The sequence below is a fragment of the Heteronotia binoei genome, chromosome 6 (genome assembly GCF_032191835.1).
Source record: "Heteronotia binoei isolate CCM8104 ecotype False Entrance Well chromosome 6, APGP_CSIRO_Hbin_v1, whole genome shotgun sequence".
Lineage (NCBI taxonomy): Eukaryota > Metazoa > Chordata > Lepidosauria > Squamata > Gekkonidae > Heteronotia > Heteronotia binoei.
Genome location: NC_083228.1, coordinates 2,430,065 through 2,457,946, shown reverse-complemented (window position 1 = coordinate 2,457,946; position 27,882 = coordinate 2,430,065). Strand labels below are relative to the sequence as shown.

Below are 27,882 nucleotides of genomic sequence, written 5' to 3'. Positions count from 1 at the left end.
CTGAACCTCTGAAAGTCCCTCCTGAAATCTCAGCCTCCAGCCTGAAAGCCCGCAGTTTGGTGTGCAGCCGCAGGGGGGGCCATCCCCTCCTTGAAGGAGCTCCCCATCTGCCCCTTTGACTGTCTGCATCTTCTCTTAATAGGGTTGCCAATTCTGGGTTGGGAAATACCTGGAGATTTGGGAGGTGAGCGGTGTTTGGGGACTTCAGCAAGGTACAATTGCCCTCCAAAGCAGCCATTTTCTGCAGGGCGATTGACCTTGGTTGTCTGGAGATCATGATATAGTGGAAGGTCTCCAAATGCCACCTGGAGGTTGGCAACCCTATTTAATGTGAGGGAACCCTCTTCCCAGGGGCTTTAACACAGGTGAAGTTTCTTTTGCATCTTTCCAGCAGGGCTCCAGACGCACTTTTGATAAAGAGAATGTCATATGGATCCAAGGAACTCGGTGAAGCCTGAGCAAGACAACAGCAGAGAGAGGCCAAGGAAGGCAGCATTTGTCTCTTGGGGAAGAAGAGCCACCGCCAAGTCTTTCCCCAGATGTCCGCTGAGGTGCTCTGGAGGGAGGGGTCCATGGGGACGTTGGAGTCATTGCTCTGGGGCAGGAGAGGCCTCAGACATTATTCTCACTTTCATTCTGGTCCATGGCAGAAGGAGGTTTGTTCTCCAGGGCAGTCTCTGAGCCAGGCTTCGTCCCCGGGGCAGGGCTGGGACTGCTGGAGACCAGGAGGTTAGCAGACTGCAGCACTGCCTCAGAATGCTCCCGGGCTTTCATTCGCAGGGCGGCCACACTTGCTGTGCGATTACTCTGGCAGCCGTAAGTAGGGAGGAAGGAGAGGCCCATGTGGTCGGGAACACAGCAGGAGCACAGTGGGCTGCCTGGAGGAGAACAAGACAAAAACACCACCTGCCAATGGAACCGGCAACACAACTAGGGTGGGTTGATGCTGCTGCCACCCTCAACCCCAAAGACACATTAGATGATTATCCAAAGGTCCTGCCCACTTGCTAAGTGTGGATGAGGCAGGTTGCCAACCCACCAGCATCCAGACATGTGCACATATGAAGATGCCTCATCCTGGCCGTGGTCACACTCACCATTAAATCCGTCCCTAACCCCCCCCCCCACATCGCTATCATACCCCGCACCTTTTTTACAACGGATTTCCTGATCAGACATCCCTCCATCCTTCAGTTCTAAGCAGCCTTGGTCCTGTCGCTGGTTGATCAGAGGTCTCAACCGGACCTCAGTTTTTGAGATGGCATTCCACACTCGCGCAAGAGCAGTACGTGGGATATCGTGCTTGGCTTTTGTTTTTTTAAAAAAAGTGCCAGAAAAGGTGGGCGATCTGCCCCCCCCCCCATCTAAACACCCAGAAAGGAAGGGGAAGCCCAGGAGTTCTCTTTGCTGTCTCTCCGCCTGGTGGGGAGACAGCAAAGGTGGGTCATCTTCCTCCCCCCCCCCATTTAAACACTCCGACGTGGTGTTTAAATGGGAGGGGAGCACAGCAACTCTCTTTGCTGTCTCTCCAACTGGCGGGGAGACAGCAAAGGTGGGTCATCTTCCTCCCCCCCATTTAAACACCCCGACGTGGTGTTTAAATGGGGGGGGGAACACAGCAACTCTCTTTGCTGTCTCTCCGTCTGGTGGGGAGACGGCAAAGGTGGGTCATCTTCCTCCCCCCCCATTTAAACACCCTGACGTGGTGTTTAAATGGGGGGGGGGGAGTACGGCAACTCTCTTTGCTGTCTCTCTGCCTGGTGGGGAGATAGCAAAGGTGGGTCATCTTCCTCCCCCCCCCCCCATTTAAACACTCCGACGTGGTGTTTAAATGGGGGGGGCACGGCAACTCTCTTTGCTGTCTCTCCGCCTGGTGGGGAGACAGCAAAGATGGGTCATCTTCCCCCCCCCCATTTAAACACCCCGACGTGGTGTTTCAATGGGGGGGGGAGCACGGCAACTCTCTTTGCTGTCTCTCCGCCTGGCGGGGAGATGGCAAAAGTGGGTCATCTTCCTCCCCTGGCAGGAAGACAGCAAAGGTGGGCGATCTGCCTCCCCCCCCCCATTTAGGAAAGGTCCCCTGTGCAAGCACCAGTCGTTTTCAACTCTGGGGTGATGCTGCTTTCACAAAGTTGTCATGGCAGACCTTTTACGGGGTGGTTTGCCATTGCCTTCCCCGGTCATTACACTTTCCCCCCCAGCAAGCTGGGTACATATTTTACCGACCTCAGAAGGTTGGAAGGCTGAGTCAACAATTGCTGGTGCAATGATATCATTTGGAGTGGGCTCTCGCAGGGAAGCGGATGTGCGCTTCCGACGAGTCGGCTACAATGGAGCGTTCAAACATAGAAAGTAAGCGCAGGAGTCGTCGGAAGCATTCTTATTTTGGATTTAATGTACTATCAAAAAAGTCCGCATCTCAGTCGTGGCAGTTCGGGACACGAACGAGCCAATGACCATTGCCAGATGCTGATGTTTGGACAACCACATAAAATCCGACATGCATCTGGCTTTCATCCATGCCCATCTCGTCAGTATATGTGCGTCTGACCTCGGCCCCTGAATCACACCACTGGTTCACCAAGGTAAAAAAAAAAATTGTGCACTCAGACTGGAGGAAACTCTTGAAAGTTTCAGGCAGTGGACCTTCATATAAAATGAAAGTGAAATCTATCATACCTCCCCACAAGTCCCCTTGTCAAGCTTTGGAAGCATTTCCAAGCATGGCTTTTTTTTTTAAGAGGCCCACACACAAACTCTCAAAGCAGCCAAAATAAACAGACTCTGCAAGACCACACTTGTAGGACAATTTACTCACAGGAGTTACTGAATGTAACAATCTGCTGTATTTCAACCAGATTCTTCAGACAGGAACAGGAAAGGAGAGCAGCCTAGGGGGTAGAGTTTTCCTCCATCCCATAATCAGGCTCTAGCTAACTCTTTCCTATCCATTTTATTATAGAAGCGACTTCTGAAGCAAATTCAAAACAGCTTTCTCACAGCTCTGCCTGCTCGCCCTACCCCCTGCTTTCCTGCTGCTGAGATTTAAAGGCACACACATGTGCCCAATCACAAACACTTGTAAGTGTCTTCTAAGCCTGCTGAGGTTTAAGGGCACATGGTGGTTGTTGGGGCGGGGCTTCCTTCGACTGTCCAGCTGTCTGGTGGTGGGGAGGAAGTTGCAAAACCTGGGGATCCCATGCTGGGACCTGGGGACTGGTACACCTACCCACTACCCAGTGCCTGTTTACCACAGGGACCAAATGTCGCTTTAGGTTTTCCTGGGAGTGTCCACTTGCACCCTGACCTCTTTTCTCCCCTGCACGGCCCCCTTTTTACTGTAGCATGTCCAACAACAGCTCGAGGGGGGGGGGTTATGTGGTACAAAGAATCATCACCAGCATCAAAGAGGGAAATGTTTATTGAAAAAGAAAATGCTGACAAGCATGCTTTTGCACCACACCCAAATCAGTACAAAAGAAATGCATCCTCTTTCCTTCTCCTCTAAACATACCCTAACTGATGCTAACAATAGGGTAGGCACCTAGCCTTAAAAAGCTACAAATTCTCTAAAGTTCTTTCATTACCTTCTGGGACTCTGCAGGTCTTCCCCAGACTGTCTGGTCAAAGATGGCTGCAGGCCTGCAGACCAGAGCTCAGCTGTCTGTTCTCTTCCAAGGACCATCCCTGGAGCAAGCACTTTTATTAAACCTCTGACTTCACCCACTTACATCACTCTCTCCACCCCTTTTTGATTGGTCTGCCCAGGTCACACAGGTGGACCCTGGGACACCCAGGTGCATCCTGGGAGCCCTCCTAGGAGGCTTTTGGGAAATCTCCAGGAATCACCTGGAAATTCCTGATACCCAGTCCCTCAGTTGCCCTTGCTCTCAGGGTCATTTGCATAACGATGGCTGGGAACTGACCTGGCTTCCTGCCCTTCCAGAGAAAGGGGGGGGGGATGACACTTTTGAAAGTCCAGAGTGGAGGAGGGGGAAAGGCATCCCATCATAGAAGCACAGCTTAGGTCCTAAAGCAGGACTTCATACATGAAGAAACATGAAGCTCTCCAGGGGGTATCTCCAACTGGACTTAGGGCAACTGATTTCAGCAGAAGGGAGCTTGGGCAATTTATAGTCTAACTGGGTGGGTAGGAAAAGTCCAGCAGGGACTCATTTGCATGTTAGGCCACACCCCCTGACATCACCATTGCTTCACTCAGGGCTTTTTTTGTGGAAAAAGCCCGACAAGGTATCATTTGCATATTAGGCCACACCCCCTGATGCCAAGCCAGACAGAACTCCATTTCTGTGCATTCCTGCTCAAAAAAAGCCCTGGTTCTAACTAACAAACAGGATAAACCAGCAGGAACTCCACCCCATGAGACTAAATCAGTGCCCACAAATCAATGCGAGCGAGAGAGCCGACCGTCCCATTACAATATATACATAAATACATCACTGGGAAGAAGAAGATGACATTGGATTTATATTCCACCCTCCACCCTGAACCTCAGCATCTCAGAGCGGCTCACAATCTCCTTTATCTTCCTCCCCCACAACAGACACCCTGTGAGGTGGGTGGGGCTGAGAGGGCTCCCCCAGCAGCTGCCCTTTCAAGGACAACCTTGGCCAGAGCTATGGCTGACCCAAGGTCATTCCAGCAGCTGCAAGTGGAGGAGAGGGGAATCAAACCTGGTTCTCCCAGATAAGAGTCCCCACACTTAACCACTACACCAAAGTGGCTCTCAGAGTTCTGTCTTCCTTAGGTGGCCAAGTCCTGCCCCCCTGGCCACTGGTGGGGGGCGTAGGGTTGCCAGATAAGAACATAAGAACATAAGAGAAGCCATGTTGGATCAGGCCAATGGCCCATCCAGTCCAACACTCTGTGTCACACAGTGGCAAAAAATTTATATATACACACACACTGTGGCTAATAGCCACTGATGGACCTTTGCTCCATATTTTTATCTAAAGCCCTCTTGAAGGTGGCTATGCTTGTGGCCGCCACCACCTCCTGTGGCAGTGAATTCCACATGTTAATCACCCTTTGGGTGAAGAAGTACTTCCTTTTATCCGTTTTAACCTGTCTGCTCAGCAATTTCATCGAATGCCCACGAGTTCTTGTATTGTGAGAAAGGGAGAAAAGTACTTCTTTCTCTACTTTCTCCATACCATGCATTATCTTGTAAACCTCTATCATGTCACCCCGCAGTCGACGTATCTCCAAGCTAAAGAGTCCCAAGCGTTTCAACCTTTCTTCATAGGGAAAGTGTTCCAGCCCTTTAATCATTCTAGTTGCCCTTCTCTGGACTTTCTCCAATGCTATAATATCCTTTTTGAGGTGCGGCGACCAGAACTGCACACAGTACTCCAAATGAGACTGCACCATCGATTTATACAGGGGCATTATGATACTGGCTGATTTGTTTTCAATTCCCTTCCTAATAATTCCCAGCATGGCGTTGGCCTTTTTTATTGCAAACGCACACTGTCTTGACATTTTCAGTGAGTTATCTACCACGACCCCAAGATCTTTCTCTTGGTCAGTCTCTGCCAGTTCACACCCCATCAACGTGTATTTGTAGCTGGGATTCTTGGCCCCAATGTGCATTACTTTGCACTTGGCCACATTGAACCGCATCTGCCACGTTGACGCCCACTCAGCCAGCCTCAACAGATCCCTTTGGAGTTCCTCATAATCCTCTCTGGTTCTCACCACCCTGAACAATTTAGTGTCATCTGCAAACTTGGCCACTTCACTGCTCACTCCTAACTCTAAATCATTTATGAACAAGTTAAAGAGCATGAGATCCAGTACCGAGCCCTGCGACACCCCACTGCTTACCGTCCTCCACTGCAAAGACTGCCCATTTATACTCACTCTCTGCTTCCTATTACTCAGCCAGTTTTTGATCCACAAGAGGACCTGTCCTTTTACTCCATGACTCTCAAGCTTTCTAAGGAGCCTTTGATGAGGAACTTTATCAAAAGCTTTCTGGAAGTCAAGGTAAACAACATCTATCGGGTCTCCTTTGTCCACATGTTTGTTCACCCCCTCAAAGAAATGTAACAGGTTAGTGAGGCAAGATCTTCCCTTACAGAACCCATGCTGAGTCTTCCTCAATAAGCCGTGTTCATCAATGTGCCTACTCATTCTGTCCTTGATAATGGTTTCTAACAACTTTCCCGGAATTGAAGTCAGACTGACTGGCCTGTAATTTAGATTTAGGCTGTGAACTCCTGGAGATTTGGCCGTGAGACCTGCGGAGTACAGGAAGCTCAGTGGGGGACAACACCACAGAGTAGGGGAAGTCAGCCTTCAGGCAAGGTCTGGGGATCCCATGGAATTATAGTTCAGACTACAGAGATCAGTTCTGCTGGAGAAAATGGCTGCTTTGTTGGGTGGGCTCTAGGGCCTGCCCTCCCCAAATCTCCAGAAGTTTCCCAGCCTGCATCTGGCAACCCTACCCCCCCACCCCCCACCAGTGGCCAGGAGGGACCCAGCAACCCACAAAGTCCACCCTCCCCAGCAGCCATTTTCTTCAGGGGACCTGATCTCTGGCGTCTGCAGGGGGTCTGTAATTGTGGGAGATTCCCAGGCCCCACCCAGAGGCTGGCCTCCCAACATCCCTTGCAAAAGTCCCACAAGGGTAGGGTTGCCAAGTCCACTTTAAGAAATATCTGGGGACTTTGGGGGTGGAGCCAGGAGACATTAGGGGTGGAGCCAAGATCAAGGCTGTGACAAGCATAATTGAACTCCAAAGGGAGTTCTGGCCATCACATTTAAAGGGACGGCACACCTTTTCAATTCCTTCCTTCCACAGGAAATAATGAAGGATAGGGGCACCTTCTTTTGGGGCTCATAGAATTGGACCCCTGGTCCAATCGTTTTGAAACTTGGGGGGATATTTTGGGGAGAGGCACTAGATTCTATACTGAAAATTTGGTGCCTCTACCTCAAAAATCAGCCCGCCCCCAAGAGCCCCAGATACCCGTGGATCAATTTGCCATTATTTTCTATGGGAATAAATCTCCATAGGGAATAACAGAGTTCCCAGCAGACATTTTCCTCCCCTCCCCCCACTTTCTGAGGACCCTGAAGCGGGGGGAGGGCCTCCAAAATGGGGGATCCCCTGCTCCCACCTGGGGATTGGCAACCCTAATCGAGGGTTGCCAGGTCTGTGTTGGGAAATACCTGGAGACTTTGGGGGGGGGGGTGTCCAGGAGAGGGCAGGGCTTGGGGGGAAGGGAGGGGAGGGGCCTCAGCAGGGTACAGTGCTATAGAGACCACCCTTCCAAGCAGCCGTTTTCTCCAGGGGAGCTGATCTCTGCCAGCTGGAGATCAGTCGTAAAAGCAGGCCCCACCTGGAGTCTGGCAACCCTACTCCTGTCCCATAGCACTGACTAAACTAACCTCAAGGAGGTGGGGCCTGAGGTCTCCTAGACAACATACATCAGTTCATGTGGACAAAATGGCTGCTTTGGATCCTGTGGCCTTATTACCTGCTGAGAGGGTTGCCAGCTTTGGGTTGGGAAATACCTGGAGATATTGAGAGTAGAGCCCGAGGAGGGCGAGGTTTGGGTAAGGGAGTACCCCATTCAGTGGGGTAGAATGCCCTAGAGTCCACACTCCAAAGCGACCATTTCCCCCTTGTGAACTGATCTCTGTAGCCTTGAGATCGGAGGTAATTCCAGGAGATCTCTGCCCACCACCTGCCGACTGAGGTCCCTCCCCAAACAACACCCCCCCTTCACATTCCACTCCCAAGTCTTCATGAATTTTCCAAGCTGGAGTTGGCACCCCTAACTCTGATTCTGGCTGCAAAGGAAAAGCTTCCTTAGTTCCTCGGTCTGCTGTATCTCCGCCCCCCCCCCTTGGCCGCTGACTTGGGCGTTTGCAGGACCAGATGCTCCCCCTGCTCCCCCCTCCCCCCCTGTCTCTTGTATCCTAAATTAAAACACACAATTAGGTCTCCATTAGGTTACAGCAGATTCTGCAGAATTGATCTGGAGCACCTTCCTCTGGTGCATGACTTCATCCTTGAAAGGCTGGACCGGGACATAAATACTTAATGTAATAAATACAGTCTGAAATATTTGATCCACTTGGCAGTTTAATTGATCTGCTAGAGATAGACTGACAGGAAAAATTAAATTAGTCCTGCCTGTGCTCTGCCAAGAGCACATCTCGATCCGAAGGGGGACCCAGCAGCCCTGCTTCACCGAGGGATTCCTTCCGCAAAGAGGGGGCAACTGCAGGGTGGGTTTGCCAGCTCTGGGTAGAGAAATGCCTGGAGATTTTGGGGGTGAGGCCTGAGGGGGGCAGGGTTTGGGAGGGGAGGGACCTCAGCTGGGAACAATACAATCCCATCCAATTCATCCTCCAAAGCAGCCATTTTCTCCAGGCAAACTGATCTCTGTTGCCTGGAGAAGAACAGTTGTCATTCCAGAAGGTCTTCAGACCCTGAAGTAGCTCTTCTGTTGGCTTCACATGAAGCTAACTTTACTGAAGACCAAAAGAACAGGTTACAAGTCAAGCTAGAAGACAGTATTTGGACCACACAGTCCCCAGTGATTGCCAGAACTGCCTGGAAGTGACAAGGGTAGCTCTGGACATTGCCAAAAACTCTGTGGACATCTTTCTCACTGTCACCTGGGGGTCTTGGCCGGGCTAGGAAAACGGGCCTGCTTTACACCCATGAAGCTCCCTGGGATATTTTAAGGAAAGGAAAGGTCCCCTGCGCAAGTACCAGTCGCTTCCGACTCTGGGGTGACGCTGCTTTCACAACATTTTCACAGCAGACTTTTGATGGGGTGGTTTGCCCTTGCCTTCCCCAGTCTTTTACACCAGCTGTTATTCTTGACCTACTTCACAGCATTGTTGTGAGGAAAAAAACTGAGGTAAACTTCCCGTGTGTGACATTGTCCGTTCTTAGCAGCATTTACAAATGTATGAGCTAAATAAAATATCACAAGCCCCCAGAAGCCTTGTTTTGTACCTACAGTATCAAGAATTTAGGAGCAATATGACTGACCTGGATTTGAGTGTAGAGCTTTTGCTTTCTGATGGTTGTATCTTCCACGTCGGATGTGGTGCACTCATCCACTGAACACCCAGGCGTGGCCCAGCCCTGCAGCCACACCTGCACTGCTCTTCTGCTGTGGCCTGGAGACTTTGGGGCCAAGGAGAAGGAGTGTCCAGCGGGCTGCTCGGCCTGGGCCAGGCCTTTGCACTCAAAGGGGAGCCTCAGATGTAGACCCTCATTCATTTCCTGGCATCCAATCAGTTGCATGACTTGCATTCATGCACATCTCTGCGCACTGTCCTATATTTGTTTGCATTGTGGTCCAGGGCATCATCAGCTGGATGTGGCCCAGTCCTCCCTTAGGAGTTGAGGTTTGGGGGGTGCAGCCTGCGGAAGGCTGGGTTTAGGGAAGGGAGGGACCTCAGCAGAGTACAACGCTACAGAGTCCACCCTCCAGAACAGCCGTTTTCTCCAGGGGAACTGGTCTCTGTTGTCTGGAGATCAGGGGATCCCCAGGAGCCACTTAGAGGTTGGCAACCCCATGAGGGCTGGAGCCAAGAAAGAGAGGGGAGGGGGCTTTGCTATAGAGCCCACCTTCTGAAGCTCCCATTTTCTGCAGGGTGCCTGAATTCGTAATTGGAGCTCCAGGCCCCACCTGGTGGTTGGCAACCCTTCAGCAATCCTGTGAGGCTGAGAGAGTCCAACTGGGTCAAAGTCAACTAGCAAGTTTTCCAGCAGAGGCGGGACAGAGTCCTCCCAGTTCCCCAGGAGATTGTTCCAGCTCTCTGCCGCCGCCCCCCTCACTGGCTCCCCTGTGCCATGTTTAGAACAGACAAGAGAGGCTCAAAGTTTTGCTGGAGCTCCCTCAACTAAAAAGAAACAGATCCTCCTGAAGATGCTTCATGGTTCCTCAGTGCTCAGGACGGGGGGAGGGAAGGAGAGATGATCTGTTGGGCCAAGAGAAACCTGCTCAGCCTAAACAAGGGGACGCTGATCCCCAAGGCCAGTCAGGGCCTCTGCCACATTCCCGTTGCTATGGCAGCAGTGGTTTATGAACTGACTGTGCCCATGAATTGGAACAAGTGCCCATGGATGAAGAGACTGACTTCCCTGTAGTGTCAGGAAACAAGAGGGCCCCCTTTTGAACCAGATCATGGCAGCTGCTTGGAACCGTCACGCGTGGTGGTGCTGCCTTCTCGAGAACACAAGTTGCAGCCAGTTCCTGGCCAGCAGCCTCTCATGGCAAGAGAGCAGCAGAGGCCATTTGGCATCGCCTTCCCCTTGGGATCTCCCCTTGGCATTGCCCCCTTCAGGGGGAGCCTGGGAGACAGAGATCAGCTTCCCTGGAGAAGATGGTGGGTGGTGGCATCATGCCCTCCTGAGGCCTCTCTTCTTCCCAAACCCCAGGGACTCTCCTACCCAGAGCCGGCAACCCAATCAGCCCAGTACTGACCACAGCCAGCCTTCCATGTCTTCCAAGCTCTGGCGCATTCATGCCAGTCTGGGCTGTTCAGACTTCTGCCCATTTGATGGAAACAACCAGCCCTGGCCCACTTGGACTCTCCCTCCCTCCCTCCCTTCGAGGAGCATAAGATGGCACCACTGCAGTCCTCACAGCCCCCTGGGGAAGGAGAGGCATCAGCTAAGAGGCCGCTTCCTGCCAGGGGGCCCTTTCTGCTCTGCTCCACATGTGGCTGGGCTAGAGGTCCTGCTGTGGCCCCACACTTCAGCTAACAACACCACTTTTGCACCAGGCCTGCCAGTGGACTCATTTTTGCCACTGAACAGAAGCCTGAGGGAAGCCTTAGAGTGCGGGGGGGGGGGGGGCTAAACTTGCTTAACATAAGAGCCACGTGGATAAACGTCGGGTGTTTGAGAGCTGCAAGACAAGAAGGCAAGCAGGCAGGCAGGCAGGCAAATAGATGCGGGGAGGGGGAGAGAGAGAGGTGAAAAGTAAGCAAGTTTAACTCTAAATGCATTCTCCAAGCCACTGGCTGGCTTGGCTTGCAGAAGTGATTTCAAGAGAGAACTGCCTTCTCCAAGCCAACCAGTGGGGTTGAGGTTGGGGGCTTTGAGAGCCACACAATATGTATAAAGAACCACATGTGGCTCCTGAGCCACAGTTTGGCCACCCCTGCCTTAGAGAGTTCATTATCACTGTGGATCTCTTTGTTGCGTTTTGGCCTTTGAAGAGTCTGCATGTTTGGTAGGAGCTCTCTGGGGAAGACCCTTCCTCCTAATTCCCAGGGTGATGGTTGGTTTCTCTTGATGGGCAGCTCTGTCTAAGCAGCATCCAAGTCTGGCCTAACCCTACAAAAGATGCTGAAGTTTCAGTTCAGATGCAGCCAGTGGGAATCCAGACCCTTTGAGGAGATGGTCCCTTCCCGAATTCTCACCACCTTCCAGGACCACCAAGCTTGTTTGTTTCTCACAAGCTGCATTTTAGACGAGCCCTGAAAATCAGATGGCAGAATCTCTGGAGAGTCTGTGGCTCAGAAGGCTGAGACTGGGGAGGGGACTTGCTTGAAGAGGGATCTCTCCAACAAACAGCATCAAAGGGACTCTATGAAGATCCTGTGAATTCAGGGGGAGGGGGTTGTGAGTTTCCTGCATTGTACAGGGGGTTGGACTAGATGACCCTGGAGGTCCGTCCCAACTCTAGGAGTCCAGGTGAGCTAGGACTGCCAGCCTCCAGGTATCTCAGCAAGATCAAGGTAACTGCCTCACTGGTGGACTTCCTGATGGCACTTGGGGTTTTTGGCCACTGTGTGACACAGAGGGTTGGACTGGATGGGCCACTGGCCTGATCCAAGGAGGCTTCTCTTATGTTCTTAAGGTGAACAATTGATAAGGAAACTGGACCAGTTATGACTTTCATAGGAGGCCTCTCCTGTTTCCTTCATCAACCTTCACTTGGCCTACTGAGACTGGAGGGGGGTGGGGGTGGTCTGTTTGTGCCTCGCATTTGTATTTACAAGTAGTTGAATTAGTTGCTTTTCTGCTCTCCTGCAGCCTGTTCTCCGCTTCTTCTTGCCTGAGAGGCACACAGCAAAAGAAAACTCCTCCTAAATGAACTATTAGGAAACCTGCTGTCTATTTTTTAAAAAGCAAACAAACAGGGAGCTGCGTGTGTTTGAAACATACACTAAGTCAAGGCCACTAAGACATGGCCCTAATTTAAAAAACGAAACATTAACATTGTCTTTATTTAGAAAAAGTTGATGCTGCCTCTCCTAGAACCTGCCTGAGATGGTTAACAGAATCAGTAGAAATAATTTTAAAAACAAGAAAAGATATTAAAATCTAGCGTGAAAGAACCCAAACCCAAGGTGAAAACACAGACCATCCAAACAAGCCACAAACAGATGTCTCAAGACGACTATCCTGGCCCTGCAGCTCCTCCTTGACAAGAATTCTTCTCTGGGTGGGCAGAGGGCTTGGAGAGCCTGAATTGTGACTGCAGTGTGTGTGTTTGTGGGGGAGGGGACTGAGGTCCACATCAGGAAATCCCGGGAGATTTGGGGTTGGCACCTGGGGAGTTTGGGGAGGGACCCCAGCAGGGCGTGATGCCTTACAGCCCGCCTTCCAAAACTGACCTTTTCCTCAGGGGAGCAGATCCCTGGGGATGACTTGTACCTCAGGGCCCCAGCGGCCTTGCTGTCCTGATGGCAAGGGACTCCCAACCCTCACAAGGCCCACTGCTGCAGCCCTAGCCCTCGCCTGGAGCCCTGCCCCAGTTCAGCCTCCATAAAATGCTGCCTTCTGCAGCCCTGAAGGATCCTCATCGATCCAGCGCAGGACCTTGATGTATAATGCAAGCGCTGCTTTCCCATCAATGGCCCAGGCCGCTCAATGTACCGGAGCACAGTGGGAGGAGGGGGGGCAGCATGTGGGGAGGAAGGAGGCCGGTCCTTCCAGAGCAAGAGGAATGATTTCCCTCCTGGCAGGGTGCCCTGGGGCAAGAAGGGTCCTGAGGAAGCCCGGCATGAGTCAAGGGGGTGTTCCTCAGCCCCCTCCCCACAGCGGCAGGTAATCCCACGGAAAAGCGGAGGTTCTTGTTTACCTCATTAATGATCTCCTCCCCATTAATAAATTGCACTCCTGCCTTTGTCCATTAAGAAGCCACTCTGAGGTTCTGGCTTTTAAGCTTGCTGATTTTGCCCGGCACATAAATAAATCAAAGGTATTTTCCCTTTGTAATTCAGCATTCGATCAAAGGTTCTACAATGCAGCAACACGAATAGCCTTGATATTCCGGGCGAGGAGGGAAAGATTCACCAGCAAACATCTTGGGGGGGGGGGGAGCATCAGGCAGCTGCAATTATGAGCAGGAGGGCTCATTTGCAGGGGCGAAGGATGTTTAGCCCGTTTTCAAAAAATCCCCTTTCGTGATCAAGAGGCGAGGAGCCAAAGACTAATTTCAACAATGTCCAAAAGGAGAACTAGAATATCTGCAGGCCGGGTTGGTTTTGCACCTCTCAGCCTCAAGGGAGTGGGGTGGTTTGGACGAAGTGCCCCTCCCCACCCCCACCTCCCCTAGCCTTTGGAACTGTCTTTGCCCTTGGCTCTCCTGCCAGACCAGGGAGAGAATGCCCTTCGGGGACGCTGCTGCCCGCCGGGCTAGAGGGAGGCACAAAGCTGAACTTGGCCCAGGCTGGCAGGCCAGACGCTGGTGCAATGAGGGCTGTTGAGGCATCACTGGCCCAGGGCATCTCAGGTCCTGGGTGCACAACAGGGGAACTCACCTTAAACCACACTCATTCGCTTCTGGACAGTTTCCCCTCCCACCTCCCCACCCCCGCCTTTGCCAGTGGAAACAGAGGAAAGGAGCGGAAAAGCCCCTTTGCAGGGTGGGAGGGAAGCCGGAAGTTCCTCCTCCCTCCTTGCAGGCCCCAGGGAACATGCACCACTGAAGGTGGGCTCCCCTGACATTCTTCTGGCTGTGAGTTGGGTGACCCAACCTGTGTCTGGCATATCATCATCATCATCATCATCATCATCATCATCATCATCATCATCAATATTTATTACGGTCAAAGACCAGCACAGCTATAAAGGAAGACAACAAGACGACTCATAAAGTTATCGGGGAAAGTGTTATTTTTGGGGAACTATAAAATAGATAAATCCTATCAGGATCTATTTAAAGCTATGATTTTAGCTGTCCATGTGGTTATAGCGTTTGGCTGGAAAGATGCTACAAAATGGACTATAGACGAATGGAACTGATATTTATATGAATGGATCCAGTCGGACATATTATCGATATTAAAACAGGAAAAGCTAGGTGAGGCTAAGATTGTGGAAGTTAAGAAGAGGTGGTTTGAGTATATAAGATGGGTAAAAGCAGGAGGGGCCTATATTGGTTAAACTCCAAAAGGTGTGCTTATGGCTACAGATATAAAATAAGGTATTATTACTGGTCGTTTTGAGGCAGGGGAGGGAAATAAAAGGAAAAGGGGAAAAAGAAGCATTTGATGTATGTTATATATGCTGTGTATTGTTTGAGTTTTATGAAAGCAGGATGAGATACTTCAATAAACAAAAAGACTTTGCAGGGGGGGGGACAAGACAAATGTACAAACTGCCAATGAAATCAAGGATCTGCCAAATATCTATTTGAGCCCACTGCTACAGACTTGCCGAATGAAAGAGCACCGTCTCTGCGGATGGCCCGCTCTCAGGGAGTAGCTCTGCTCTGCTCTCACAAGCTCCCCTGCCCAGCCCAGGGCTTGATTTCTGAAAACAGGAGAGGTGTGGACCCTGTTGCCCATAATCCTTTGGGTCCCAGAAGCCTCCTTTCTTGCTCCATGCTGAGAGAATTGGCCCTCCCATCAGTTATTCCTGCCCTGAGCCCTGGCACTGGAAAGGGGGGGGGGGGTGGCCAAGCCCTGGAACAAACCAGGCACCGGAGAGTTGGTGACCCCAGCCAAGGTTAACCTCTCCTCAGGCCCTCTCCCCAAGGAGCGCAAGGCAGCAGGCCTGCTTCCCCCACTGTAGCATCACAACAAGCCTATGAGGCACGACAAGAAGATGGGAGAGAATTTCTGGCCCCAACTCCCCCCCCAAGCCCTGTGGCGGAGAGGGGTGGTCTGAACCCTGGTCCTGGAGCAACACTGAACACCCCCCCCCCCAGCCCACACTGACCTTCTGCAGCTGCTCCCCTCCAGGCAGGGCCTGCCTCACACACAACAAGCCAGTCCTCAAGCAAACGATCCTGCGTCATTCAGACAGAGGCCTCCGCAAGACAGCACCTTCTCTGTTTCATTAAATCCACCAACCTCGGTGGTGCCATCACAGGAACCGAGCCGCACACTCTGGGAGGATGTGCCACTGTTCCCAAGGGCTGCTTCCAACCTGACCTCAGAGCAAGAAGGCCAGCCTCCACGCAGCCCCTTTTCTCTCCCTCTAGCACAGCCCAGGGAAGGACCTCCAGGAACAGTGTGCAGGGGGGGGGTGTGGCATTTACCAGATGTTTTGGTGGCTACAAAAACTCCTTCCTGGTCTCAGGGAGCCCAACTGAGGCATGAGATGGAGGGCACAATTTAAATATTACATTTTTATCTCTTCCATTTCATGGGTTATAAATTCGCTCTAAAGCCTGTCTTGCTGCTGGTGATGGGGGGGGGCACCCCTTCCTCTGAGCTTTCCTCTCCCCCGTCCCCAGCCTTGTTCCTGGGCCAAAGCAGCTTCATGAGTGAGCAGGAGCCGGAGCCTGTCTCTGTCCCCCTGCAAACCGGCTGTAGGGAAGTGCAATGGATTGGGCCCGTTTTTGCTAATTATTTCAGTGGCAATTTATTCCGCTTGACGTTGCCATTTGAGAGGGGCACTTGCCACTCCCGCCCAGAATTCCAAATGTGCCCCCCCAGGCTCAAGAGGGTTGGGGCCCCCTGGCGCTATGACCACTACACCACAAAGGGAGAAGAGACCCAAGAGGGGAAAGACGCTGAAATACCCGAGACGAGGAGAAGAAGATAGAAGGTACTGGATTTATATCCCGCCCTAAACTCTGAATCTCCGAGTCGTCACAATCTCCTCTACCTTCCCCCGCCCCTCACAACAGACACCCTGTGAGGTAGGTGGGGCTGAGAGAGGGGTTTTTTTAAAGCAGCTGCCCTTTCAAGGACAACTCCTACAAGAGCTAAGGCCCTTCCAGCAGCTGCAAGTGGAAGAGTGGGGAATCAAACCCAGTTCTCCCAGTTAAGAGTCTGCACACTTAACCACCACACCAAACTGAGTCAAGTCAGAGGAAGGGACTCCGGAATTCTTGCACATCTGTTCTAAGGGGATTTCTAAAGGGCACTTTCCAGATCCTCAGAAGGGAAACGATAGAGGAAGCAACTGTTTACGAGATCAACTGAGACAAGGCCAAGACATGATACTTCCACAGAACTGACCGGCAGAGTTAGGTCAAATGGGGGGGGGGGGAGGGACAAGAAGGGCTCTTGACAAGAAGGGCACAGCCCAGCTCCTGAGAGACATTGCAGAACCTCCCTCTCTGAGGTTCCCAGGAGAAGTCTGGAAGGACACAGAACATCCCGTGTGAGTTTCCAAGCAGCAAGAAGAAGTAGCTCCCAGCAAGCAGGGCCACCCTGCCTGATTCCCCAGGCCTCCATAGGCAATGTACACTCATTCTGAACAAAACTTTGTTGGTCTTAAAGGTGAACTTGACTCCTCCTTTGTTCTACTGCTTCAGACCAACACAGCTGCCCACCTGGATCTATGTACCCTCACTGCCTGCAAGGAAACGCTTCTACATGTCCCAAGAGAGATTCTGCTCAAGCTGGTTTTGGAGCATGAACGCTGCTGCTGCTGCCCCCAAAAGCAAAGCCGGCCCTGGCAGAAGGGGAAGCCATTTTGCCAAAAAAAACCCTCCCTCCCCGATACCTTTTGGCTCAGTGAGAAGAGCCCTGTTCACAGCCGACGCTTGATTTCTCTTTTGACACAAGTTGAATAATTCTCATGTTATGTCCCAACACATTTTATAGGGTTGCCAGTCCCCCACCACCCTCCCACTGTGATAGGATGGAGGCCTGCCAGCCCCAGGTTGGAAAACTCCGGGAGATTTGGGGATGGAGCACAACAAGGACTTCAGGGGCCCTACAGAGCCCCCTCCCCCTCCAAAGCAGCCATCCTCTCCAGAGGGAACCAACAGTCTGGAGATGAACTGCAATTCCAGGGAATGCCCAGGCCCCACCTAGAGGCTGCTGGCATTCCTAGCACATGGATCCAGGTACTGATTCCTGGTTTCAGTTGTAAAGCGAATGCATGTTGACCCTTTCTTATGAGTAATAGGTGCTTGCACATACATGCAGGATGCCATGCGTGTTCACTGTTCACACGTGAGCAGGGCTAAGGAGGCCTCTCCCAGGGCAGGCAGGCAGGCGCAGAAGGAGGCTGGGGGGTCTGAGAAGGGGGGCTGCAGGAGGCAGCTTTGGCTCCCCCTGGAATAAATGCTGGGAATTGCAAGCCAACAGCCCAATTCTGAAGCATCGCTACTTTAGACTGACCAAAGACTCCCTCTGCAAGGCCTAACTAGGGTTGCCAACCTCCAGGTGGGGTCTGGAGATCTCCCCAGAATTAGAGCTGACCCCCAGACTACAGAGGTCAGTTCCCCTGGAGAAAACGGCTGCTTTTGGGGGGTCAGTCGTATGGCATTATACCCCACTGCCATGCAGTCATATCCCCATACAGTCCCCCCTCCCCAGGCTCCATCCCCAAATCTCTGGGTATTTCCCAACCCAAAGCTGGCAACCCTAAGGCTAACCAGCTGTCAGGTTGTGGTTTTGCCTCCAAAAACTCACTCCTGATGAGGACCACCATTTGCAACAATAAATCTGCAATAAATGCACCATTCATAGCAATAAATGTAATGAACCAAGCAAGCAGCCAGCCAGCCAGAAGGGGAAAGCAAAAAGTTACATTAGAAAGAGACCTTGGCAGCCGAACGCCAAACAGAGCCTCCCCCCCCCCCAACCCGCCCTGCCTCTGGCACTGAAATGAGTGGGCTGGGGCTTAGCCCAATTGCCCCCCTCTTTGTCTCCAGGGGAAATAGGACAGCCCCCTTCTCAATAATCTGTGATTCAAGAGAGCCGTTCCTTACCTTTGAGGGAGGCCACGTGGGAGAGGGCCTGGGCATAGGTGGCCGTGTTGAGGAGGGTCCCAGGCAGGCACGAGGGGAAGAAGGGCCCGGAAGGGCCGACGGCTCTGCTGAGGCTGTGAGGAGAAGGAGGAAGAGGGTTAGGAGGCCCTGGACCTGCTCATCCTGCCTTGGCTCAGGGGGTCCAGGCTCATGCCTACCAGGTAAGGAAGAGTGTGGCTGCTGCTACCAGCGATGGCACCTTCTTTGTGGGGCTGCCCTTCAGGAGAATGTGGACGAGGGCATCGCAAGACAGCCATGCTGGTGCTCAGCTCTTTTCCATTCCGGATTTCTGGAGTTCACCTTCAAAGTTACTGACACCCTGCTAGGCTCCACTGATCAGCCAGAGATCCATTTTCAGGGGCCACCCTGTCCCATGCTAGCTGGGAGCAGTGCCTTTGCTGTCATGGCCCCTACCTGACGGAATCCCCACTCTCAAGAGACTGATATCTCCCTTTAGAGGCACAGAATTCTGTCTAGCCCTTCTGTTTGGACGGCTGCAACAAACTGGGTTCAGCTGACAGTTTCAATTGCTTGATTGATAGTTTGGGAGCTTTAGGTGGATGAAAAAGTCAGTATTTTACATCATTTACAAGGCAACAAGCAAGCAAGTTGGCCAGAGCTCAGGAGACATCCCCTTGCCCACGGGGGCGACTCTGAGGCTGTGACCCCTGGCAGCCTAGAACCTCCCTGCCTGGGTCACTGGAGGGCATTCACTCAGCCAAGGGTGGGCTGCCCATTTCACTGACAAGGAAATCTCCCGCTGGGCACGAGCAAGCACAGCCAAGCCCCGCCCCCACCCCGCCTGAGCCTCAGGAGCTGCTTGGCCACCACCCCTCCTCACCCTGTGGCCACTCCCCAATGTCTCCTCCCGCGCTGCTTCCTCTTTGGGAGAGGTCGGAGGTTGCCCTGGGAGAGCTAACCCGCCCCCCCCCCCCCAGCATCCCTACAGGACCAGTTTGTAGCACCGCTTCACTCTCTGCTTTCCCTTCCCAGTCTGCTCCTGCAGGAAGCCCTGGGACGTCCATCACCTTGGGGTCATTATTCCCACTATCCCAGGGTTCTCCTTCCTGGCCACTGTGACACATTTGGACCTCAGGGAAGATTCACCAAAGATGAGTGTCTATTCCTGACCACCACATCTGCCGCATCATCTCTGAAGGAGGCAACGGGCATGCTCCAGCGTGCACACTGAGGTGCCTGTCTGCACTGACCCAGCGGTTGAACAAAGGAGCCCAATCCAGGTACATGGAGCAGCCCTGTCGTCCAGAACCAGCACCCAAAGGGAGGTGCTGCATGCAGCAAGGGAACTCCCACACCTGCAGTGGGCTCCCCCTGGGCCATCTGGGATCAGTCAGGCTTGTGGGCTCCTTTCGCTCTCTAAAAGGGTCACATCACATCAGCAGAGCGTGGCTAGAAAGGCAGACGGTGTGGCCCTGATTCCTGCCTTTGCTTTTCTTCCTTGAGCCTCTGCAGACCCACGTTCCCTCTCAACTGCGGGGTCTTGTGAGCAACAATTCTGCTTTGGGAGCTCCTGGCATTAAAGCTGTGAGCTCCTGCATCAATTAGTTTGCTCTGAGGCCATTTTCCCTGAGCTGAGACAAAAAGGTGTGCTCTGGAGGCTAAAGAATTGTGAGCTGCCTCACCCTCACTCAGAAGGAAACGAGCAACAGCAACTGGGTAGAGAAACAGCAAAGAATTTATAAACAAATCTTGAAAAGTGTCTGCTTGTTCTTCAGTGCTGCTTCAGGCACAGAGCAAAAATATATTTCAAAGGGGACTATTTTTAAGAGCCAATATCTTTAAGGGACCTGATTCCACGCAGTAAAATTGTGAAGGACTGCAATTGATTGTATGCCTCTTATGAACATTTCTGCACACGGACTGGATTTCCTTTGATGAAATTGGATGGAAAATACTCCTGCTGTGGAACCTTTTCCCCTTTGAAATATATTTTTGTACTGTGTATGAGGTATCATTGAAGAACCAACAGAGATTTATCCAGATTCGTTTATAAATTCTCTATTGTTTCTGTACACAGCTGCTGTCGCTTGTTTCCTTCTGTCATATGCTGTGTTGCCACTTCGCCCACACTCCCTCCGCTTACAGGGCACACGCTGCAGAGCTGCTGCAACCTCTCCATTCCTTCGCTTGCGGGTTTTTTCCATGTAACCACTTATGCCCGTATCTGGAAATGGAGGCTAACAACTCGCACGTCTGAGGAAGTGGGCTTTAGTCCCCTGACTCAATACTGGTCATTGCCACAGACAATCACAGCAAACCTTTTGGATCTCTTCACCCACAGAGTTATTGCACATTTATTGTGACATAACTGCACAACTATTGCACATTTACTGCCCTTCTGGAGCTCTTTGCCCATACAGTTATTGCACCTTTATTGCCCCAGCTCAAGATTCCATTCCCCCATGTCCTTTCTAACTCTACCTATTCTGTGTGGACTCAGTTGCTATCCTTCCTGCTCCCCAATTTCCTTTCTATTCTACCTTTTGTATCTTTGGCCCTTCTGGGAAATCCTCCAGTGGCTGGCTGCCTGCCTTCCCCCACAAGCCTGCCCACTTCTTTTGCAGGGTCTTGGCTTTGCAGCCTCCGGAGACCTTCCCCTGTTCTGGCATCCCCTCTATCTCATCATCAGGCCAGCATTAGTAGACGGGAGGAATCGGATTGACTCCCATGCGATATGTTTAGGATTCAGGAGATGTCCCATAAGCCTCCCGACTCCCAGCATCCTTTACTGCTCCACATTGCTGAGGGTGAAGCAGAAGTTCTCGGAGTCTTACCTCTGTTGAATCTCCAGGGTTTCCTTCTTATTCCTGGCTTGGTCCGCTGGGGAGGGGGAGTTCAAGTTCCTTCCAGGGGGGGTCACCTCCGCGATGGTCTCCTTGGGCCCTTCCTGGTCCGAAGCGCCTCGCTCGGTTTTCCTCCACTTCGCCCTCCTGTTCTGGAACCAGACCTGAGTCGGGAAGAAGAGCAGCAAGAGGCAGCCTGGCTTGTGGTCTCCAGGGTCCCTGTGTGGAGTGAGCCCTGTTCTGTGCGGCAGGCCCAGACGGGTCAAAGAGCTGCCGCCAGAATCTCTGCGCCTCCTCCAGGCCTTTGTGCAATGGGTCACAGGAGACGCTTCTTCCCGCTGAGATGCATGGGGCGGGGGGGGGGGGGAGGGGTGGCCGGGGATGGGGAGAAAAGGTGGGTCCGCGTGAGATCAAACTGGGTTCCTTTCTCTGTAACTTAACAGCCTCTCAGACATGTCAGAGTACTTTATAAGTAATTTGTAACTGCATAGATAATTATGGCTAAATCACATGTACACTTCTTAAAAATCTTGCCCGATGGTCGGAGCTTTGGCTTCTGTTGTTCTGTAAACAACCAGTCCCGGGAGTCACGTGTCTGTCACAAAGGGAGGCAGAAGGGGGGGGGGGGGCAATTGAGAAGGATCAGTCCAGAAGTGGCGATTTTGAGAGGAGATTGGGGTTGGGGTTTTGGAGTCATGAGTTAATGGGTTTTTAATGCATGCTGATATTTCGCCAGTGAGTTGAAAGGACCTACCAGAATGTCTTCATGTGTTTCCCGAAGAGGCCAGGTGTCAACAGGCATCGTGACTCCTAAGGGAAAGCCCTAATTGGGTAATCCATACTTTTGGGGTTGGTCTGAGGGAAAGCTTTAGGTTACCATTTATGTCTCTTAGTCTTAAGCCCTCAGATCTCCATGCAGTTGCTGCTTAGACCTGAGAGAGTCAACATGTCAGTTAGAGCAGACAGACAGGATGTCAGAGCCTCTCTTGTTTTGTAGAGCTCCAAGCTATTCCCTCCCCTCAGCAAACAAGTAAAAATCACTTTGTTTAAAGCTAAATGGTGTGCCTGGCTGTTTTGTAGTTTACTCTGCGTTGCTCTGCTAAAGGCTGCATATTGGAAGCCTGGGAGGGTGCGCCCCCCCCCCCCTGCCTCCCGCGGCGGGCCTGGCCTTCTTGGGGATCTCCATCCAAGGACCAGCTCCAGACGGGGCCACCTTCAGCCACTCCAGCCAGAGCTCTTCCTTCAACTAGCTCAGCAACATCCACTAGATTAAAAAGCCCTGCATAAAAGTCTATTTTAAAAATCTCTCTGTCACATCATTTATTTGGTTAGCTGGCACAGCTGATGGAGAGATTTGTTCAAAATTTCTGCCCACGAATCCTGTCCAGACAAGGACCCAGCAAGCACCAGGCGTCCCGCCCATTTGGGCCCCCGGGTGGGTGGGGTTCGGTGCACATGGCCGGGCTTGGACCCGTCTCCTCCTCAGCAGCGCTTCTGACTTGGCGGCTGCAAGAAGAGCCGCCGCCGCGCAAGGGGCCCGAAGGCGTCGCGAGTTGCAGAGAGAGCGGCGGTGGAGCAAAGGCCCGTCGAAGAGAGGATTACAACGTTGCTCTGCATTGTCATTTCGGCAATTTACCATTTGGGGTTTTTGTATGATTATTATTATTATTTCGCGGGCTTTTAATTGCACGTATCAGCAAAGGCTGAATAACGATCGTATCTGCATTCTAAATTTAGGAGAGTGAAATGCAAAGCCAATTGCTGAGCCTTCCTTGTGTCTTAATTGAATGAAGGTCACAGCTATAACAACATTTAATTGAGCTATTTTTCATTATCATATTTTAATGACTTCGTCATGACAGTTTCCCGGCTTCTGAGGAAGGCAGCCTGATGAAGTCGTTTATTTCCCTATTTAGTTTTTGTTTGACAACATCATCTTCGATTAAGACGCAGCTTCCCGGCACATTAATCATATTTGAATGAGGAAGGGGCAGCAGTGTAAACACGGGCCCCCGCCCCCCCCGGCCCGGCAGGAAAGCCGCCCAAGCAGCCTCCCCCCCCCGCACCCATTGTCTGCCCGCATAATAGGCCGAAGGCGCCCATTCTGCCCACCCCTATCTCGCCCTTGCACCTTTCCGCGAGAAGTTATGATCTCCCACTTCTGAATGCCCAATAATTGTCCCATTTATCTCAATTTGCAGCTCAGTCTTTAGGCACCAATTGCTAAAATGGCATTTTAAGGCAGGCGGCGGGAGGGGGGCAGAAACCCCCCAGCGCTCACCTCCTGCGCGCAGGCAAAAAGGAGATTTGAATGTCCCAATAATCATAACCATAATAACAATAATAATAATCAGTTTAATTTCCCCTGCACATGACCAATGATTCATGTTCAGATTTAATAATCAGGCTTGCATAATCTGATTAGAGAAGGAATAATTTGTTTACAATCCCCAATTTACTGCGGTGAATTCCATTATCTCTCTTTAGCCGCTGGGTTTTAAGAGATGCTAACATGACCCAGGGGAAGAAAAGGGCCCGCGATTGTATTTCCAACAATTAGATCTTTGCATCGTCTTAACCCCAGAAAAAGGAGACCGGAGCGGCGGGCGAGAAAAGGCGCCCCCCCCGCCCCCCACAACCCCGAGAATCCCTCCCGCGGCTAGCTCTGCCCAAGGGGGGCTCGGTGCCTGGAGCCCCCACCCCACCCCCGCGCTTCCCGCCGCCGAGGCCCGCCCCCCCCGGGACCCCAGCCCGCCCGTGTGGGGGAGGGGCTGCCTGCCCCCATCCCCTCTCAGCTGCAGCGCCTGCGGAGCAAAAACCCTGCTGGGGAAGCTGCTGCTGCCGCCGTGCCAGAGGGTGGTCGGGGCCCTCCTTCCTGAGCTGAGACAGAAATGTGTGAGCTGCCGGGAGGCTCACACTCACTCAGCCTGGAGGGAAGCCGGCTGCCCCCCCGCCCCGCCCCGCCCTCTCCGCTGCTGCCGCAGTCCGAGGGGCAGAAACAGGGCAGGCTGGCCGCCCCTCCACAGCAGCAGGCCTCTCTCTCCCGGGGTCCGACGGGTGGGGCGCGGGGGCGGCTGCAGCAGTCGGGGAGGGGGAGTCCGCGCCAGTGCGGGCGTCGAGGGCTGTCGGCTGGGCCGGGGGAGGACGGAGCCAGGCCTTCCCCTCCGCCCCGCTGGAGAGGCGGCCGGAGAAGGAGGAGCCGAGGGCCCGGCAGCGGGAGGGGCCCTGCAGAAGGGAGGGGGCGCCCGCAATCTGGGCAAGGCTGCTGGTCCCGGTGGAGCCCAGAGGCGGGCGGGCGGGCTTGGAAGTCAGCTTCGGTCATCAGACTGCCAAATGGAAGAATCGCTTCCCGCCGCCGTCTTCTTTCCCGAGGAAGCCCCGGGCCTGTCGGCGGGAGATGCCTCCCCTCGCGGCAGAAGGACCCCCCCTCCCCCCGGATGCCAGATTGCCTGTGCCCCCCAGGAGCCAGAGGAGTCGGGCCGGCCTAAGGGCCGCCCCCGCGAGGCAGGAGAAGCAGCAGCGCCGCAGTGGGGGAGGGGGGCTTCACTTCCTTCCTTCCTTCCTGGCAGCGGGGCAACCCCCCCCCCTCGCCCTCTTGCCAGGCCGGGCCGGAGCCGCAGCCCTTCCCAGCGCCCCCTCCCCCCCTCGGCCGGCCTGCCTGCTGGCTGGGCTTCCTCCCCCCTCCCCCCCCCCCTCCCCGGCCCAAGGAAATGGATGCGCATTGATGTAATTTAGGACCGTAGAGACGCGGACAAATTAGTGTAGAACATTATCACTGGTTAATTATGAATGACCGATTAATCAACCTAATCTAATATTCCACATTATGTTGATGTTATTAAAGTGCATCATGAAAATGACAGATCGGCTTCATTTGCCGGCTGGGGCCAAATGTGCAAAAAGCCTCCCGCCCCCCCCCGCTCCCGGGAGGCGGGGCCAGCAAGCAGGGCGGGGGGGGGGGGGGCCCTCACCTGGACGCGGGCCTCGGTCAGGTTGATCTTCATGGCCAGCTCCTCGCGGGTGAAGACGTCCGGGTAGTGGGTCTGCGCGAAGACGGCCTCCAGCGCTTCCAGCTGCGCGAGGGGGCGGGAATCAGCCGGGAGGCCGAGGGAGGGCAGGCTTCCTAGGGGGAGGGTGGCCAACTCCAGGCGGGGGCAGTCCGGGGGATTTGGGGAGGGAGGAAGGGCCCCCAGAAGGCCGCAGAACCCCTCCCGCGGCCCAGCCATCTTCTCCAGCCCCGGGCAGCTTCAGGCATGGGGGGGTGAGGAAGCCAGGAGCCGCTGGGGGGGGAAGGGGCGGGGGGCGGAGGTACCTGCTGCAGGGTGAAGGTGGTTCGGTTCCGCCGCTGCTTCCTGCGCAAGAAGCCGTCGTCGAAGTCGGTCGTCGAAGGGCCCCCGAAGGGCGCGGCACCTGCGGCCAGGCGGAGAAGCAGCAGTACCTCAAGTCAAGGCCCAGGCCCAGCCCCGACGGCCCCAGCCCGGCAGGCGCTCCCGGCCTCCCTCCCTCCCCCTCCTCGCCCTTCGCGGGCTGGGGGGGCCTTCGGCAACAGGCGCATCTGGGCCGCTCCGCACCGGGGCTGGGAGCAGCAGGGCCCGCCTGGCCTCCCGCGGCCTTCTCGGAACAGCAAAGGCCTCGAGCCTGGCGAGGATCTGCACTCCCGACTCCGGCCCTTTTGTGCCCCCCCCCAAGAGCCGAAGCGGAGGCCCCAGGGCTTCGAAGGCAGCGAGGGCCGCCCACCCAGGGGACCCGCAGGCAGGGAGCGGAGCCCCTCGCCAGCCCCGCGGCCTCCAGCGCAGCTTCCAGCCGAAGCCCTTTTGCCGGAGCGGCCTGGTGGACGAGGGGGGGCCCTTCGCTCCTCGCCGCCCCCCAATCCAAACGACTGCCAGGATCCCCCCCCCGCCCCCGCCACAGATCGAGGCGGGCACGTCCGTCCGCGGCCCTCCAAAAGAGCGAGGAAGCCCCGAAGGTGTCAGTCAGGACGGTGCGGGGAGGAGGAGGGCTGCCCTCGCGGCTGGAGCCCAGGCGGGAAGGGGGGCAGAGAGATCCGCCCGGCCCCGGCGCCCCCACCCCACTGCTCCGGTCCCCTCGACTCCAGCAGGGCGCACAAGCCTCAGCCGCCCGCCTGGACCCGAAGGGGCGCGCTCGCGGGGGGGGGGGGGAGCCATTGCTGCGAGCAGAAGGGAGAAGCCCGTTGCATTTGCCAGGCCCGGGCAGGTCTTGGGCGGGGCTCGGGGCGCGCCTGGCTCGCCCCCTCCTTTCCTGCACCGGCACAAAACGGAGGCCCTCTGCTGTTTCCGGGGCTCCACCCGCTGCAGAAGGTTCCCCGCAAACTGCCGCGAATCTTAAGTGCGAGGCCCCGCCACTGACTCCAGAGTAGCCCAATCCAAGGTGTGCGGCGGGCCGCCCCGCACGAGGAACCTGCCCAGAGCAGCCTTCCGCCAAGAAGGCGCCTTCGGGGACAGGAGCGCGGGCTGGCGGGCAGAAGCCTTCGCGGGCCGCTGCCTTCGGTATCCAACAACGAATTCACAAGGCCCGCCGTCCCGATCCACGCCTGCTACTTGGGAGTAAGGCGCCCGGTGCCCTGGAAACAGAAGGAGCCCTTGACGGTCCGGCGCGGGGGAGCGGCTGCTTGCTCGGCAGGAAAGGGCGCTCGGGGCAGCGGGCTCGACTCCCGCTTGACACCTCTCAGCGCTGAAGAGCGGTTGTGGCTTCGCCGGAGCTGCGGCGGCTTCAGGCTCCGGGACCTCCAGGGCTGGCTCCCCAGGCGAATCGGGCCCGGCGCTACCTCGGTGGGTGGGGGGGGGGTGGATGGCCGGGGGAGGGAAGCAGGGCCCAGATCCCCCCCCCGCCCCCGAACTCCTGGCTTCTCCCCTGCAGCCTCCAACCGGGTGAGGACGAGCGCAGCAGCCCCGCTCCCGAGCAAGCACCCGCCGCCGCCGCCCGCCCGCAGCTGCTTGGCGGTGCGGAGCCGCTGGCCGCCGGCTCGGGTGGGTTTTGGTGCCCCCGTTGGCACTTCTCGCTGCCAGGCCCGCTCAGCGGCTGGCGGAAAGTGACCCAAACTTTCTGAAACTGCCTCGACCGACGGGACGGAGCCAGGCGCAGCCCTGCAGCCTGCAGGCCTCTGCCTGGGCGGCTCCCCCGCTCCCCTCGGCCAGCCCCGCTGGGGAAGGGAAGGGAAGGGAAGGGGCTGCCGCTGCCCCCGGGCGAGGGGGCCGATTAGAGGCGGAACGGGACCATCTGCGCGCCCGCGGCGCTGCCAGCCCAAGAGCAGAGGCAGGTGGCCGAGGGGCCCGGGGAGGAGGCAGCGGCGACCCCGAGGCCAAGCCCCTCCTCCCCGCCTGCTCCAGCCAGCCAGCCCAAGTCCCGGCGGGAGCCTCCCGCCCACCCGGCGACACTCACCCTCCAGCTGCGGCGGGCAGTGGAAGTAGAACATGGCGGCGGCGGCGGCGGCGGCAGGAGGCCGCGGAGGGCAGCTCCGGCAAGGGCTGGTGGGGCTGGGGAGGGCGGCCGAGAGAGCCGGGCAGAGTCTCCGGGCACGTCGCCTGCGGAAGGGCGGGCCGGGGCTGGGCACGTGGCAGCCCGAAAGTTTCCAGCCCCGCTGGGCCCGCCTGGCTCCAGCCGCCTCCGGCCAAGCGCCGCGCCCAACCGGCAGCTGCAGGCGAAGCGGCCGCTCTCCTTCCCCCCTCGCCGGTGCCGCCGGGCCCGCCTTGGCCAGCCTCTCTGTCGCCCGCGCCGCGCTGCCTTTTATAATCTCACGCGTAATTGGCCTTAATCGGATTATTTGCCGCGCCGGCTGCGGCGGGGAACTTGGATAGGTCTGCTGGGCCCGCCCCGCCCGCAGCCACGTGGTGCGCCTCCCGTCCGGGGGGACCAGCCCGCGCCCCGCGCCCCGGGCCAGAGCAGGCTGC

General features: G+C 55.0%; 1 protein-coding gene across 1 annotated transcript; it reads right to left on the bottom strand.

Moving 5' to 3' along the window:
- Positions 1-612: 612 nt before the first annotated feature.
- DRGX (dorsal root ganglia homeobox) lies at positions 613-27,434 on the bottom strand. Its single transcript, XM_060240776.1, has 6 exons — positions 27,374-27,434; positions 25,287-25,384; positions 24,946-25,047; positions 20,966-21,138; positions 18,132-18,244; positions 613-878 (listed from the first exon to the last, which is right to left on the bottom strand). The coding sequence occupies exons 1-6, from the start codon at positions 27,405-27,407 to the stop codon at positions 613-615; spliced, it is 786 nt and encodes a 261-aa protein (XP_060096759.1). The 5' UTR covers positions 27,408-27,434.
- Between the last annotated feature and the right edge of the window lie 448 nt (positions 27,435-27,882).

Bases quoted from the DNA above. Each gene is read 5' to 3' on its own strand.
- DRGX (XM_060240776.1), bottom strand. From the start codon at position 27,407: ATGTTCTACTTCCACTGCCCGCCGCAGCTGGAGG. The intron at 25,385-27,373 runs GTGAGTGTCGCC...GCCTGGCCGCAG, and splicing joins CTGCCCGCCGCAGCTGGAGG to GTGCCGCGCCCTTCGGGGGC. The intron at 879-18,131 runs GTAAGGAACGGC...GTTCTCCTCCAG, and splicing joins CCACGTGGCCTCCCTCAAAG to GCAGCCCACTGTGCTCCTGC.